This window comes from Lepisosteus oculatus, chromosome 10 (assembly GCF_040954835.1).
Source record: "Lepisosteus oculatus isolate fLepOcu1 chromosome 10, fLepOcu1.hap2, whole genome shotgun sequence".
Classification (NCBI taxonomy): Eukaryota; Metazoa; Chordata; class Actinopteri; order Semionotiformes; family Lepisosteidae; genus Lepisosteus; species Lepisosteus oculatus.
In genome coordinates, this window is record NC_090705.1 from 15,392,913 (window position 1) to 15,410,902 (window position 17,990).

General features: G+C 39.2%; 1 protein-coding gene across 1 annotated transcript in view; it reads right to left on the minus strand.

Moving 5' to 3' along the window:
* pleca (plectin a) overlaps window positions 1-17,990 on the minus strand; it is a 296,093-nt gene that overhangs the window by 58,174 nt on the left and 219,929 nt on the right. The window contains exons 33-34 of the mRNA XM_069195270.1: window positions 11,389-17,724; window positions 3,603-3,658 (exon numbers count right to left, since the gene is read on the minus strand). Coding sequence (XP_069051371.1) covers window positions 3,603-3,658; window positions 11,389-17,724 — 6,392 coding nt within the window. The remainder of the gene's footprint in view (window positions 1-3,602; window positions 3,659-11,388; window positions 17,725-17,990) is intronic.

Here is a 17,990-nt window from a genome sequence, read left to right on the forward strand (position 1 = left end):
TCTCTAACTAAAGATAAGAAATAAAAATAATTACCATTTTTAAAATCCCGCACCAGAAAATACATCACAAATATGTATTAAAATAATTACAGGGTGCCAAGATATGATATTTTACTTTGAAACATGCTACCTTTGAAATATTTTCTGTTAGTAATCTCATCTGGCAAGAGGAAATTGAAAATCATGCAAAACATTAGCATTGAGCTGTAATAAAACCACACAGAAAATGGTTTACACTATGATTGTCAAAACATATAAAACTTCCCATAACAGGTATTGTGAAGGACTTGTACACTTAACAAACTGGAAGGATGTAATCTTGTATAATCTTTTTCTTCTTGATATTTTCAATAGACATCATGGTCACAGATACTGTAGAAAAGCCATTTGAAAGATTTTCTTTTGCAGGAACAACCAAATAATGAATATTTTATTGATTAGTTTAATCAATAAAACATTAGAATAAGAGCATGAAAGAAACAAGTCTAATAGTGGTATTAACATTTTCATTTCTGTAACTAACCCTCATTTAACTGAAACTAATTTCTCTGTGAAGTATACTTTGTATACTATAAATTATATTTTATTTGTTGTATGGATATTATCAGTTTGCTCAATAATCTTTTACTATGGTAAACCACATTATACAGTTTCACCGGTGTGATGGCTCTGTGGCTAAGGATCTGCACCTGTGGCTGGAAGGTTTGTATCCTGCGGCCGGCAGAAGAATCCTACTCCGTTGGGCCCCTGAGCAAGGCCCTGAACCCCAACTGCTCCAGGGGTGCCGTATAAATGGCTGACCCTGTGCTCTGACCCCAAGCTTCTCTCTCCCTGTCTGTGTGTCTCAGTGTGTCAGCAAGGTGGGGTATGCGAAAAGACAAATTCCTAATACAAGCAATTGTATATGGCCAATAAAGTGATCTTATTTTCTTTTCTCATCTTCCAACTTATTATTTCACAGATGACTGAAATGAGGTAAAATGTCTGTGAAAGGCCATAATTACAGAAAGGACATCCAGTATGACTAATTATCTGTCCAGGTAATAATAGTTGTAGTAAATAGTATGAGTAAAGTAGTAATTTTAGATGACCATGTACATTACTTTACACAGAACCAATCCTTGTTCATTGCACCTGGGGTCCAGGTAGTAATTTTAGTTATAAATGGGACATAGGGACATACAGTATGTGAATATTGTTCACTCTGTCCAGACAAGTGCGGGCTGCATTACCAGTGTTGAAGGGTCCATTTTTTTGCACGTTCTTTGTACAGAGATTCAGTCTCATATCTGAATGCACTTTTAAGTCAATGTTTTTTCTCAAAGCAATCAGAAGTTCCACCTCTTCTTATTGCATTTGTAAAAAAAGACATCACTCAACAAGGATCAGCATTTCACTTTTTCAGCCGTGCCCAAAACAACTGACTTCTTTTGCAAAAAAAAAGCTTGGAGCAGAATGAAGACATTTTATTCTGTGACAATGAAACGTACCAAAATAGGAAGCACTGTGATGACCCTTTTACAGATACTTTCACAGAGACAAGGCTGTTGAAGTTCACGTCAGTTTAAAAGAATAATGGAAAAGACCACTTGACAATACTTCTTGGCAATCCTGGTCAAGCTGCATATAAAAGCAAAGATATTTATAATAAAAAGTGCTAATAAAAGTAGCAAGAAGCATGTATTATAATTTAAAATGACAGTAACTTACCACAGGATCCAGAGGAGGGAGTCTCATCTCCATTCCCTTCAGCCAGTGTCGAAGCGCTCGGATTTGACCTCTGAACTCTGTTTGCCAGTGATGCCAGTCTTCAGCTTCTCTCCTGCACAAAGCACATAAGATTCTTAAATCCTAGGACCTGCCCAAATGTATTGTACTGTACTGTATATACTTTGAGAACAGGTAAAGGAACTCCCCAACAGTACGTGGCAAAGCTCTTGAGTGAGGGCCAGAGCCAGCTGAAGGAGAGTTCAGTAGTGTCTCGACATTCGCCAGGGGTCGGTGCAGAAACCATCGTCAATAGCCAGATTTGAATATAACCAAGTCCACCCCTGTGCCATCACACAATGTATGTATGTACGGCATATAGAATGTAACCCTCGCTTATATAATAATGAAAATATGAATGCATTGGCTTCAATTGAAAACATCGACCAACTAAAAGAAACGGCAGAAATTCATTTAGCAATCAGGTTAGTAATCAGTTAATTCATTAGCTAGATTTATCTCACATCACTTGTCCAAGTCCATCTTATTTCAATGTTGCAGTTAACAACTTTTGTCTCACTTTCATCCTCCTCTGCTCTTCTTTCATACCAGACCTTGTCAGCCAGACCAAATTGTGCAAAAGTGAATCTGCCAATGTAAAATTTGTTGAGACCCTACTGTAAAACACGCAGGCAATAATCAGAGCATCAATCGCTTATTTGCAAAGGACAAACAAATTATATCTGCATATTATAGCAGTAATGAAGGATGATGTTGCTAGGATCAAAGCGGATTATGTTCACAGCCACAATGTTTTGGTTTTTCTGTGCTTAGAAATGTAAGAGTCAATAATCAAGACTATATACGGCATTAAACATCATGAGACCACTCACCTGCTGGAATGAGCACCTCTCCCACTGTAATAATGAAGGTGCTTTCTTCAGCTTTACAGCTCTGACCTTGACTTTGTAAATTTCTTGTAATGTTCTTTTCACAGTATGTATTGTAAAGCATTTTAATTACTTTTATATAAAATTGTACATAAAATGAAGTTTTTTACTTTTATGTTATGCTCTAGAAATTACGGATGATACAGCACCGATATGAGATATGATATGAGATTGGCACTGTGGCAAGGCAGTTAGGCCTTTGGCCTTACACATGGCTTTGAAACAGTCTAAATGTGTCTCTATGTGTCTCTGCAGGACTATTGTCCTGTCCAAAGGCAGTGCATTAGTGTGAGATCGGAGTCTACACTGGAAGCAAAGGGCACAATATGGGACCGGTCTGCCATAACCCTCTTCAGGTTAAGTGGTTTTCTAATGGTGGATGGTACAGCATCAGTTGGACCGCAGCAAAAGATTTATTTTCTACATTGCTTTTCTTTACAATGGACAACTTGAAATACATTTTCATGACCATTCATACATTTTGTTTCAGCCCTTCTTTACGTAGTTAAATCTTCCCGGACTACTCCCCGCGTTTTAGATATATTGAATGAGCTATAAGTTCATGCAAGAGAACCTATGCACAAGCCCATTCCCTGCTACTAAAACAGCAGTTGATTAGCTGTTGTCAGTTTGCCCGCATATTTGCATTTCCTCACTCCAACTGTTGTGATTTTATTTTTGATGTTTTATCTCCTAGATTTATACAGAGAGTTCATCCAGGCATACCCTGTTCGTTGGTCGTACAAAAGACATTTACAATTGGCCAGCTGCTGTTTTTGGCCATTTGCTCACACACTCATTATCTACTAGCTGGCATGCTGCCTAATACGCATCAATGGCATATGACCAGAGTCTCATTGAAATCTGTCTCATTGGAAGAAAGAAACTTATTACAGAGGAGATAGTGACTAGAGGATCCTTCAGTGCACTTTCCATCACTGTTACCTGTTTTCTTGTTTGGCTGCTGATATTTGGGGTCTCTGTGTCACTTCCACTTCATTCTGAAAGAAAAACAGCGTATAGTGATATCCGCACTCCAAATATACAGTACTGTGTTCCATCTCAGTTTGGGACATATTTGTTATTCTTAAAAGTGATACACAAGCAGTTGATCTACACAACAGTTCTGTTCCTCTGTGATTCTGTTTCTCTCTCATGCCTAAGCCCTTAATTTCTCATTTATGAACTTGGCATTGAAAATACTTGATTGGGAATTATTATTTCATTTAAATTCAAACAATTTGATCTTTACTTTAAGTACATATGTACATCTAGTTACACTGTTACATAACTGAAATAAATTCATAGTTCAGGTATGGTATAGTTCAGCAATTCTGCTTTACTCATCACAACATTTCGTTGTTCTAGTGGATTACTGTGTAGTGTACCTCACTAAGCTCTTGCACGACCACTGTAATCATTCCTGATTGCTTGAGGAAGCCCCCAATTCGCAATTTGAACTACATCTTTCAGACCTTTTCAGTCCCACCTCAGTTACAACCTGTAGATATTGCCCAGATCAGTCCCTGACACTGTTACACTGTGGTATCATCCATAAAGCAAACGATTCATTGGAATTAAAAACTTACTATATCAGCCATTTATGTTGTGGAAGAGGGGGGTTCATTTCTAATGACAGACATTTCAGTGTGGTTCACAGGCTGCTGCTCCTTTACCTCTTCTATTTTAACGTAGACTTGCTTTTTGGTGGGACAAACATCTTGAGTCTCTAGAAGACCAGAACGAATATGCATTTCCGGAGGTTGAACGTGTCCATCATATTGAAGATCGCCTGTGGAAATCTCAACCTCTGCCCAAGAATTCACACCCTGAAATGAAGGTAAAGACAGTCCCTTGTCATTTCTGAAGTCTCAGAATCAAAAAGTCCTCATAGCTTTAAACACAGGGAAGTTCCATTATGTCTGTACTGCTATTCTGACCTACCACACATCATTTTGGCATTTTTGCCTCAACTAAAAAGTTCATTTCCCAACTTATTATTACAAATAAAAATCCAAAGTTGTAAGAAACATAACATAACATCACTTTATTAGCCCTATACAATTTCTTGCACTAGGAATTCGTCTTCTCGCATACCCCAGCTTGCTCTCCATGAGACACAGACACACAGAAAGGGAGAGGGAAGTTTGGGGTCAGAGCGAAAATATAAGAACATAAAACAGTGGGTTATGGTTTATTTTTGCTACACACGATGAATAAAATGTGAAAATAAAAACACTAATTACAAATATGGCCTCTTCCTTATATAAATCCATGATAGTGGCCCACTGCAAAAGCTACTACGTGCTAACATCATGCTTCCTGGTCCTCACTTGCACACAACATTCAATACAGCCCCCTTGTGGAAAGAATATACCTTTACAGCCTTAGTGAATGTGTTGCACCTCGCTGTTGTGGTTTTGCCATTTGGCAAGGTTTCAGTGTAAATGTGACAACTGAGTATTTTCTTTCAATCATTGTGGGAATGATCTGACCACAGCATTTACAATATTTGTTTTGATAGAGGTGTAATTTTCTTGTTAGATGTCAATTACATGAGTGAATCTTCTTTATGTGGACAACTGCAATTTTCTGTAACAATCTAAATATACTGATGGATAAAAGAAAAGCAACACCTCCTCCTCCACACTCTGGCCCTCCTGTCTGCGTGGAACAGGCTGAAGAGTGACTCATCCGTAAAGAGGACCTGATCACTGCTGACGAGTCCATTGCAGCCTCTGTCTGGCCCAAGCCAGTCAGGTGTGACATCTAGGAGGTGTGAGCAGAGGGCCTCGGACAGGTCGCCAGCAGCATGGAGCCTCACTGTCCTGTCACTGATGTGTCTTCTGGCAGTTTCAGCAGCAGTACGGGTGGCAGATCTGGAACGATCTCTCAGATGGACCAGTGTGATGTGTCGGTCTTGCTCTGGTATGGTCACTCAAGGGCAACCAGATCTTGAACAGTCATCTGTCCTTCCAGTCTGCTGAAACCTTCTCTGTAGTCGGGACACAGTGGACTGGCTCACTCCATAGTGTCTGGCAACGCTGGCACATGACATGCCTGCCTGCAGCATGCCTATGGCCCTCTCCCTTGCTTCTGATGATATTCGAGGCATTATGAAATGCACAGAAAACTGACTAAGTGTGGCCTTAGTGACCTAAGTTTTGAATTAAGGCATTGTTCCGCCTGGACCTCATTTGATAAAAGTGCACCTTACAAGGTTTTGTGTGATTGGCAAGTTGCAAAGCCTCACTACACAAGCTGTATTGCTGGTCAGAGGGCTTAAAACAAATTGACATCTTTTTGTGAAAGTACATAAGCTATTACTATAGCATTCTCATTCCAGAAAATGTTGCGTTTCTTTTTTCCATCAATATACAGTGTATTAAACAAGTAACAGGTTTATTCCATGCTGAAAAGAGAAGAAAGAAAACACAATGTTTTGTCTGTGGAGCCTTGGTGTGAGAAGGCTCCACAGCCAAAACGTGTTTTCTTCTCTTTTCATCATGGAATAAACCTATTACTTGTTCCTTTGCAGCATATGAATGCTGACACAGCTACCCACCTGAACTACAGTAAGCTCAAACCTCACTGGTGTTCAAGGCTCAAGATGGTTCTGTTTTCTGAGTACAGAATGTACAGTATAATACTGTTTTTACCAATAATTCCTGATTAGAAAGTTATATTAAACATAGTATTGTTATATTAAGAGCTGTTTAGCACCCTGAACTTGTAACTGGAAGGTTGTGGATTTAAATCCCAGGTGAAACACAGCAGTTGTACCCTTGAACAAGGTACTTTACCCAGACTGATCCAGTAAGATACCCACCTGTATAAATAAATACAAAAGTACAATATGTTGACTTGGATAAAGGCGTCGGCCAAACGTGGAATGAAATCTAGAAAAACCCTAAAGAAATAATATCTGCTATGCTTGGAATGTGTATACACTAGCACTAAGAACATTTGTATTATTAAGTGCTACAAATGAGAGGAGGTTATTTAATTGTGTCCATTAAGGTGTGTTTTTACTTGAAGCTTATTGATCCCAAGTTTTCAAATTAGCTCCAAACTTGAAGGTCATTTGCTAGAAACACTACCTAACCAGCTCTGTGTAAGCAGATTAAACAAGATACAGCTTCTCCCTGATAAATGGTCTTGTTAATGTCTGTTCTGTAATATGAAACCATTTGCTGGGAAGCAGTAGATTCTACACACAGGAGATCCCTGGGAATTGATCTAATTTCATATCTTAAAATGATTGAACAATTTGCTGGACATCAGTTAATTTCAAACTGTTACCTTAACTCTCTATTCTAATTTAGCCAGCTGCCTGTTGATGTGTTTTAAGGTCATCATTATTTTTCCATTTGATAATGACTGAAGGACAAAAGATTTGTTTTTGTATCATATGGGTTTATTTACATTAGAATATAGTGTTATCCTCAAAAAATACACCAGATTTTAATTTTAACCATGCCTTATAACACTTTCTTTTTGAAGGGAAAAACCAAACATTTTCATGTATGATGCCTTTCTAATGATTTAATACAGCTAAACATACAGTATATTGCTTTTTGATGAGCGGACATATCTGAAGTCTTCATTATCTTGCAATTCCCCTTATGTTTCATTACCATGTTAGTAAAACATGCGAAGCAAAAAATATATTATATAATATCAAAAACATGATGAAAAATGAAAATAACGATGATTTACAGAAGTCAAATACTTTTAAGGAACAACAAAACATATGACAAAGGTATTGCTATGTTGAACAAAAGGGGTACAATACACTGGTTTAAAGCCAACAGGAACATGAAGCTTTCAGATCCTTCTCTAAAGAAAGATAACTCTGGAAAGATAGATAAGAAAGATAAGTCTGGACGTGATCTTAAAAAATCAATATTCAAATTCTAGCCTTATCACTCCATTAAGGTTTCAGACATTTTTCTTAAATAAGCTGCATATTCACTACCCCACAAAATGTCTCAAGGAAACAAATAGTAACTCCACAGAGGTAAGGCTAAACATACAGTACAAGATGTACTGTACAGTATGCTGCATGATGATGCAATTGAGCTGGTTATTGTTATTTTTCATATGTCAGTGCGGTCAAATTGAATTATATAGTTTTTTTTATCATTCTAAATAAAACGTATCATCTGTATACACAGAAAAAAGTATTTTATGTTACTGAAAATGAAAATTAGTTTCAATAAGGCCACAAAATATTTCCTAGTCATGTTGCTACAGTAGGTGCAATTTCACTGAATGTAATAAAGGGCACAATATCATAAGCTTTGTAGTGTCTAAAAGCAATCTCCTGAGTACTGCAAAGGAACACCGAAGGATCCTTCATATAAGCAAGTACATCTTTCATGTGATTAATACTAAATACTAAAAAGTGGAGGAGTTAAAGGAGACTTTCACCACTGCTCATATGTGTTAAGATTGTCTTAAACTGTTTAATAACTCTTCAACTGCTGTAGCGGATTTCAGTCCTTTCTATGATCACGTTAAGAGAAATGGTACATAGTAACCAGCTTTTTACTCCTCTCAGTTTGTATCTCATCAATGCAAAGAATATATTTTGGGTACAAAAAGTAATATTTATCGATAAAGGTGACTTCAATAATACAATGACATTTTCATTACACATTACATCTTACAGTAATACTGCAGCACTGTAGCTATAAATGGCAGTCTGTTCATTCATCTAATTTGATGATTTACAAGAAAATGACAAAGTATCTGTAAATTGGTCTCAACTGAAGTGAACAAGCCCTGCAAATAACATCTTTGCACTGTCTCCAAACAAGCCTTTTCTGCAGTGCATGAGTTCATTTCCCTAGTCTGATTACAGAGTTTTGATCAAGGCATTTTGATCACACAGGAGACATAAAATCAGCTGTCATGGCCAATGAAATGCAGTAGCTGTGAATGTCTCACTGAGACAAGCCAGGTCCAGGTAAGAAGGTCAGTGGAAAGTGTCTCAGTTTATTTTGTAGTGTTAACAGTAGCTCTGGGTAAATGTAGCATATTCCTGGTATCTCAAGAAGAAGCATGAAGAGGTTTCAAAAGGTTCAATGGCCTCAGATTTCTTCACGTGGGGAAGGTGTGATAAGAGGAGGGAAATGCTTGAATGCAGATCTAAAACAAAACAAAAAATAATGACTATGAATTGATGAAATGACTTAAACAAGATGTTTGATCCGACAAAACAAAGGAAGTAGCTGTTGCAGAAAACAATGGCCTCCAAAAGAGTCAGCTTGGTTCCCAGTGTTAGTGTCTTGTGATTTTTAATTTAGTCACTGCAATGGAATCATTTATGGTGTCATGAGAATTTAAAACACACTTCAGAACAATGAAAACAAATACTTAAAAACTAGTTTTTAAACAACTAAATACTGAATTATTAAGAAAAGGTTTCAAACTATGGATGTAGACAGACTTAAGCAGCCAGAACACACAGATATACAAAAATGTAGATCCTGCCCTCTATAGTCAAATGTTTCGTTACCTTAGTATCTAGACAGGGAGGCAGCTGAGTCCTTAAGATGCTTAAGTTACAATTTTGATCTGTCCAGGTGTCTTGACGATTAGTGTTCCAGCTGAAAGCCTCTCCCTCAACACCCTCCTCTTGCTGTATACAGCGGGTGGAAGCCTAGACCCAAGAGAAATGGCAAAATATTTAAGCAAAATAAAAATCTGTATTACAGAAAAAACACTGACTCATCATCGATACACTCAGTAGCTACTTGTAAGGTCTGGGCAGTCCACAGATCATCTCAGTTACAATGGATGCTTCACTTTGAAAACATGAGAGTCCTCCATTGCCTTCACTGACCAGAGCCTGTAGAACAATGGTGGAAAACTAGTTTCATTAGTTCAATTCAATTCAATTTTAGTTCAATTTCGTCCAAACGTGATCCTGTTACGAGAAATGGATGGGACTGGATGTTTCAGAGTTTTGAGGATTAATCAAGTCGGATTTTTAAATGAAGACGTACGGCATACGGCTTTATCCAGGGAAATGTACACCATGTATACAAAGTTTAAATTTCTTTCCCACACGATGGAACAACATTCAGCAGTTCTGGTATTCATCTGCTCTTTGTTTCATGCTATGATTGAATCCTTTTCACTCCGATTGACAAATCACCTTCATCCCACTACTTTGCTAACTGGAGTTTGGTACTCTTTTAGCAATTTTCAACAGTATTAATAGAAAGACAGTATCATCAAAATAGCAAGCACTGTGTTATTGGAAGCAGAAAGGATTTGATTTTCTGAATTTTTCTTGGATTCAGATAGGGATAGGACCCTTTCCAACACAAGCTATACTGTACTTTCAGACGTAAAGTTCGCAGCACAGCGCGATAAGCACAAAAGTATAACATACCTCTGCCACTTCCCAGATACACAGGAAGATAAAAGTTGGAATGAATTTAAAAGGAACTGAGGACTTGCATGCAAAGCTGCCACCCTGTTCTAGGACCATCAGTGGGAGGGTGGGAGCTGTGAGTCGCAGAAAAAGGCATGAAAAGTGATGTGAAAGCACAGGAGGCAGAAAACAGAAAACAAGCAAGCAAAAAACATTAGGTGACAGGAAGTTGAAGTCTAGACTGTGCTTTACTTACAATCACCAAAGTGTGTGAATGCAGCCTGAAGACCTTTTGGAGAGAGTGATGTTTTGGAATCTTTTATCACTGAAAACATGAGCCTTTTGAAGTCTTCTTTAAATCTTGAGATGTACCAGGAATGTTGAACACCTTCCTTTGACCATGATGATGGGTTCCACTGATCTTAAAGCCAAACTTTTGATGCATAGAGGTGGTTGAAATGACACGATTCTGTAGATAATCATTGTGGCAAATTCTTTGAATTGAATTGAAGTTTTCTCAGTTAGATTTAGAAGAGATCTGTGTGTTTAGCATTTTATTTGGTGGAGTGGATAACCAGAGAACATCTTGGCAAAACCATATCTTGAGCCTGGCAGAACTGTAGCAGTGATGTAGAGAGATAGTGAAGGATCTAAAAGTTTCCTGATGTACTTTTCCCTGTTGTTAAAAATGGATGACCTTTGACATTTTTTTATTCTGCTCTGCAGATAGCAAAATAATTGTTTTTTTTAATTGTGCTGGATTAGAATTTTAATTTTTCATAAAATGACTCTGCTTAGATCCTCATACACATATATAGAAATATAAAGCAATATATATATTTTAAATCCGGTATACAGCATTGTGTTTATATTCATTTTGGCTTAGAGAGGGCTATTTCAGAACAACATAGAGCTAAGAAAAATAATATTTTTAAAATAATAAAAATATAAATTTAAAAGCAAATAGGGCCAATAGAATTTTTGATTGCCCTTTTCATTTAAAGTTCAGCAAATGTATTATGTAAATGAAAAAATAGTGTTAACCAGTGTCTACCACTGAAAACAATGTTAAATCAGTTTTGGACATTCAGATAAGAAATAAAAATGTCAAGGTTAAATGTGCTAATACAACTGCTAAAATGGCAACAAAACAGTCTAAAATTAGATTTGTTTCATTATAGAAAGGACAAGTTTAGCTTAGGATATTCTTTTTAGAATATAGTAAGAAGAATTAGAAATTAAATCCAGCAATAGTGTACTAATATTTATTCAGCACTGCAACATCCCAACTCAACCACATGCAGAGCAGAATAAATAAGGTCTTTTTCAAAACTACTATTATGCAACTGCGGAGTGCAATGGCTGTACTGTTTTGAAGACTGCTTGTTCTTCAGAGCTGCAGTTCCTATGCACAGAGAGGAGAGCTTGCGCAAGTTCTGCCATATTCAACCCACCATGGGGTCCAGCATCATATCGGCGACCATAGCTTGCTGAAGAGTAGGAGGAGGATGAAAATGTCATAGAAAAGGGAGAACCAGTTGCATCAAAACTGCCCCGTCTTGAGCCTGATCGTGATCCTGTCCTGGATCCTGATCGGGATCCTGAGGCTGACCCAGCTCCACTAACATTGTAGGGACTGTATAGCCCTTTGGTTGACTGCGAAGACGCCTCCAAGAGACGAAGGCCAGAACCTTCTTCGACCATACTTCTGTCCATCGCGTCCTTGTAAGAAATCTTTAGCTTTGTTTTGGGGCAAGTTAGATATTTGGAATAAGCACTCACATCTCTAAGCTTCTGTGCAGTACGTGCGTCTAAAGTGCCTTTCCTAATGGCCTCATCCAGTGGTACTCTGCCAGGAACATCAGGTTCAATGAGCCCACCGGTGAGGTACTGTACCTCCAAGAATCGCTGACCAGCTTCATAGTAAAGCCAGCCCTTTTTCAATGCTTGGGCAGCAGACATTTTTGTCTTAGTTCTGGGATCTTCAAAACCATTAAAGGCCTTCTGGGCTAGATTGATGCGGTCAACCATGATCTTGTCCACAAGTCCTTTGTTCAATGCATCAGCAACTGAGAACTTCTCCCCAGTGTTGGGGTCAATGATTCCTCCTGTGCAAGCCTGAGCCTCTAACAATCTTTGACCAGTGATATTGTCCACAAGGTTTCGGTGCATGGCTTCAGTAATAGAAACCTTCTCTAAAGTGTCAGTATCCAAAATCCCAGCAACTGGGCCTGTTTCTTCAGTGGGGTCACTCCACGTGGTAGCTGGAGTCCTGATTGCAGGGATGGGACTCATAGGATATGATGAGGAGGACCCAACAGAGGAAGATCTGGAGCGGAATCCAGTCATGTTTCCTGACAGCATATCAGCGAATTCTGTGATGGATAGAGTGCCAGCCCGGTACTGATCCAGGGCAGACTGATCAATGAGGCCTCGAGAAAGTGCATCATCAATGTCATACTGTCTGCCAGACCTCCTGTCAATGATCATGGATTTCACAACACCATCAGAGGAGGAGATAGTGATTTCTTCCCACTCACACTCCTGCTCTGCAAGCTCCATGTAGGTCTGATGATCAATTAGTCCTTTGCGGTAAGCCTCATAAACAGACATCTCCTTGCCTGTCTCTGGATCAACAATGACCACTCTCCGTTTACGGACAGATGATTTGGAGGATGTTTTCCTTTCTCGCTTTTTCTCTTTCAGAAGGAGAAGAACAAGGCCAGTCTCAGGATCTGTAATGCACCTTTCCATTAGTTGCAGGTAAGTTAAGTTCTCCTCAGTGTTTGGATCAAAGAAACCTTTAGTGTCATCATTTGGATCAGTGAGTATCTTGTTCATCTCTTCATCAAACAGGCCACGTTTGTAAGCCACCTCTACCGGCAAGCGATGACTTTCCTCTGGATCAATGATACCACCAGTAGCAATCTGGGCTTCCAGCAGACGAATGCCATGGTCTTTTAGGATAAGACCTTTCTTCATAGCCTGGAACAAAGAGATTGTCTTGCCAGAATAGGGATCTCGGTAGCCTGTTACAGCTCGTTCAGCAGAGAGAAGCTTGTCTTTGAACTCGGGGCCAACAATCCCCATCATCACTGCTTCATTTACAGTCAGTTTCATATTCTTTATTGGGTCAATCACATAACCAGTAGAAGCTTGAGCTTCCAGAAGTTCGAACGCAGTTCCAGGTCTAATCATGTTCTTTTTCATGGCTTGATAGACTGTGAGAACGTCCTTACTAGACTCTACATACACACCAGCAATGCAGCTTGTGCCTTCTAGGTACTTCTGAAGTCCCTTGCTAACTTCTTCAACAGTAGTCAAGCCTTCATTGAGATCACTGACTATCTTTTGGTCTATAATCTCAGAGCGCAACAATTCTTCTATTGTGATTTGCTTTCTCAGACCCTTAAACATAAGCCTCCTATCTGCCAGGGATAGCAAATGGAGACCACTGTCCTTTTGAACTTTGCACCTTCTCAGCAGCTGTGCATAAGTAAGCTTTTCCTCTGTAACTGGGTCCTGATACCCTTTACTGTCCCCGTTTGGATCAGAAAGTCTTTCATTTGTCTCTTTATTAATGTATCCACGTTGCAAAGCAACATCTATTGGAAGGTGGAAGTTGTATTCTGGATCCATTAGGCCACCAGTAGCAATCTGTGCTTCCAATAACTTCAGAGCATACTCTTCTGGAATCAAGTCTTTTTTCATTGCCTGGAAGAGGGAAATTATTTTGCCAGTGTAAGGATCCCGATAACCTGTGACTGCTCTCTCAGCTGAAAGAAGTTTATCGTGGATCTCAGGGCCCACAAGACCTTTTCGCACAGCCTCATCAACAGTTAGCATTTCCTCTTTCACTGGGTCAATCATGAACCCTGTTGCTGCCTGAGCCTCCAGTAAACCCATAGCTATTTCAGGCTTAATTAGACCTCTTTTCATTGCTTGATAGATGCTGATCTTCTCTTTACCAGAATCAGCCAGAATACCAGCCACACTCCCTGTACCAAACAGGTAATGTTTCACACTCTCAATTTCCATGATTTCTCGAATTGTCTTTTTTCCTTGTTTCAACAAATTGTAGGTTTCTAGGTCAATGATCCTGGCGCTATATAACTCTTCAATTGTAACTCTTCGCCGAATCACATCACAAGAGATGTGCTGCTGTTGCGTTATGATTTCTCTTTGCTCAATTATTTCAATAATGATGATGATCATGCGCTCCTTTGTAATTCTGCCTGAGCGATACTCTTCAAGCAGCTTCTGCCTTTCTCCTTCAGGAAGGAGATCTGAGTTCATGATATCCCACAGGGACACAGATTTTCCAGCAAGGCTTTCATGTGGTATGTCAACTTGCGTATTTGCCAAGTCATTCTTTGTCTGTTCTTCAGTATATATGAAAGTCTTCTCTACCACAGATGGTGCCTCTGTTTTTGAAAGGGGTATTAAGCACAAGCCTGTGTCTGGATCTCTCATACACCTTTCTTTCAGATGTTTGTAAGAGACTTTTTCATTAGTATTGGGGTCAAAGAAACCTTTGCTGTCATCTGACGGATCTGAGAGAGTCTTGGTCATTTCAGGACTCAGATAGCCTCGCTTATAGGCTACTTCAACAGGCACACGATGGCTATTTACTGGATCAATGATGCCTCCAGTGGCTATTTGAGCTTCCAAGAGTGGAATGGCATGTTCATTCACTGTAAGGTCCTTCTGCATTGCTTGAAATAGGGAGATTGTATTACCAGTGTAAGGATCTTTATAGCCAGTCACAGCTTTTTCAGCCAAAAGAAGTTTTTCATGAAGTTCAGGGCCAACAATGCCTGTTTTCACTGCATCATCTACAGTAAGCCTCTGCTTCTTGACTGAATCAAGAATGAAACCAGTTGCTGCTTGTGCTTCCAACAATGCAAGGGCTGTATTGGGTTTTAAAAGTTTTTTCTTCATAGCCTCATAAATATTCATTTTTTCTTTTGTAGGTTCAACATAAACTCCTGCTATGCTGTCAGTCCCCTGCAGGTATTTCTTCACTGAGTCAATTTCACTTACTTCTTTTGGTGTCTTTTTGCCTTGCTGCAGCTGATCATAAGTAGTTTTATCAATAATCTGGGAGTCAAGCAACGAGCTGGCAGGGATAGGAGCTCTGAGGCCATTGAAGCTGACCTGCTCTTGTTTTTTTGTTTCTTTTTCATCAATGATAGTGATTACAATTTTAATGATCTTCTCAATTGTCACTTTACCCATTCTGTATTGCCTTATTAGCTCAATCCTTTGTTCCTCTGTCAGGTATTCTGAGTTTATTATTTCCCAGATGGTTACTTTCTTTCCTTTAAAGGGTCCAGATGGTAATTCTAATGTAGCTTGGTTTAAAGCCTCTTTAGTCTGGACTTCTGTATAGGCCTGCTCCTCCTTTGCTTTAATAGCTTGTTCTGAAAGCGGCAACAACTGAAGACCAGTCTCTTTGTCAGTGATACATCGTTTCAGGAGCTGAAGGTAAGTGACATTCTCTTGAGTATTTGGGTCAAAGAAACCTTTGGTATCATCAGTTGGGTTGCTGAGGATCTTGCTCATTTCATCATCAAAATAGCCACGCTTGCAGGCAACATCAAGTGGAATACGATGACTTTTGACTGGGTCAATGATGCCTCCAGTAGCCAGCTGAGCTTCTAACAATCGGATCCCCTGATCTTTATGGATCAGGTCTTTCTTCATTGCCTGGAATAAAGAGACAGTGTTTCCAGTATAAGGGTCCTTGTATCCAGTTACAGCCCTCTCAGCGGAGAGTAGCTTCTCATGTAATTCAGGGCCAACAAGGCCTGCTTTCACTGCCTCATCTACTGTGAGTTTCTGATTTCTGATTGGGTCAATTACATATCCAGTAGCAGTTTGGGCTTCCAACAGATTTAATCCAGTTCCTGGTCTTATGAAGTCTTTCTTCATTGCCTGATAGAAAGGCAGTTTTTCTTTGGTTGATTCAATCACTACTCCAGCAATGCTATTTGTACCCTTCAAGGACTTCTTGACAGGCTCGAGCTCAGACACCTCTTTCACAGATTTCTTTCCCTGGTGCAACTGGTTATACATGTCTTTGTCAATAATTTTAGAATCTAGCAGTTCACTAGCAGGAACAGGAGCCCTAAGGCCATCAAATGCAATTTCTTTTTGCTTTTCACCATCTTCAACCACAGTAATAATGATCTTAATGATTTTTTCCACTGTGATTTTTCCTGTTTTGTACTGCCGAATGAGGTCCCTTCTTTGTTCCTCAGTGAAGTACTCAGAGTTAATAATTTCCCATATGGTGACCGTCTTCCCCTTGAACTTCCCAAATGGCACAGAGACAGTAGCTTTGCTAAATATATCTTTAGTTTCTTCATCAGTGTATGTCCTTTCACTTTGAGCAGCTTTTTCTGTAATTGGGAGGAGGAACAAGCCTGTTTCAGGATCGGTAGTGCACCTGTCTAATAACTGCAAGTATGTGAGGTTTTCCTGAGTGTTTGGATCAAAAAATCCTTTTGTGTCATCAGTAGGATCCAACAAAATCTTGTTAATTTCTGCATCAAACTGGCCTTGCTTGAAGGCTGTCTCAATGGGCACGCGGTGGCTGTTAACGGGATCAATGATTCCACCAGTAGCTATCTGTGCCTCCAGCAGTCTGATGGCATGGTCTTGGACAATAAGACCCTTTTTCATGGCTTCAAAGAGGGAAATTTTATTGCCTGTGTAAGGATCTTTATAACCTGTAACTGCCCTTTCAGCAGAGAGCATTTTGTTATGCAGTTCAGGTCCAATGAGGCCCTCTTTCACAGCCTCATTAACAGAAAGCTTTTTATTTTTAACTGGGTCAATGATGTATCCAGAAGCTGCTTGTGCTTCAAGCAGGACTAAGCCAGTGCCAGGAGCAATTCTGTGATCCTTCATAGCGTCATAGATGCTCATTTTCTTGTTTGGCTTTAACAAAATCCCCCCTATGCAGTTTTTCCCTTTAAGATACATTTTCAGGTTTTCATTCCGACTTAGCTCTTGCACTGTGGTGCTACCTTTCTTTAGCTTATCCCAGAGATCTTTGCTTAATAAGCCAACTTCTACAAGCCTGCTTGCAGGGACCTTCTCTCTAATTCCATCAAATGCTAGCCCTGCTTCTCCATTCTCTTTGATGCCATCAACGTCATCTCTGGGACTTCGGCCATTGTAGACGCTCTTGGTTGTTTCCACCTGAGTTATATTAACTAGTTCATCTTCTGGAACATCATCAGTCTGGATCATCATTTCTTTTGTCTGAGGTGCAGCTGGTTTCTGTACAACTTGTAGTTGCTGCAGTTTCTCTCGAAGCTTCTGGTTTTCCCCTGCGAGCAGTTTTTCTTGTTCAAGCCTTTTCTTTTCAAGTTCCTGCAACTCATTCTGCTTGCTAAGAACCTCTTGCTCAGCCTCCTTTTGCTTTTGAAGAGCAGCATCCATGGTGGCTTTCAGTTTCTTCTTCTCCTCTTCCAATTGCTTCCTCTGTCTCTCCTGTTCATCCTTCAGGGCCTTGGCCTTCTTAACCTCCTCCTCAAATTGTTTTTCCAGTTTCTTCTTCTCCTCTTCAATGAATTTTTCCTTTTTCAGAAGTATTTCCTTCTCTGTAATAAATGTTTGTTGAAGAATGGTCTTTTCCTGTTTAATTTGTTCCTGCTGTGCATTAGCCATCTAGGAGGGAAAACAAAGAATAACAAGTTAATATTTTAAACATTACTACAACTTTGGTACCACAAAAACATGCAATATTTAAAATAAATTGTATACACAATCTATCAGAAAACAACATTTGATTGAAGTCTATTAGGAATTCCCAACTATGGCTGTGTGACATTCTTTCTCATACGATATTTTGAACACGTTACTGTTAGAAACTTAATTCATTGTGAGGATATGAATACAAGAAAGAAGGGTTAGTTGTGTTTCATGTTGTAGAA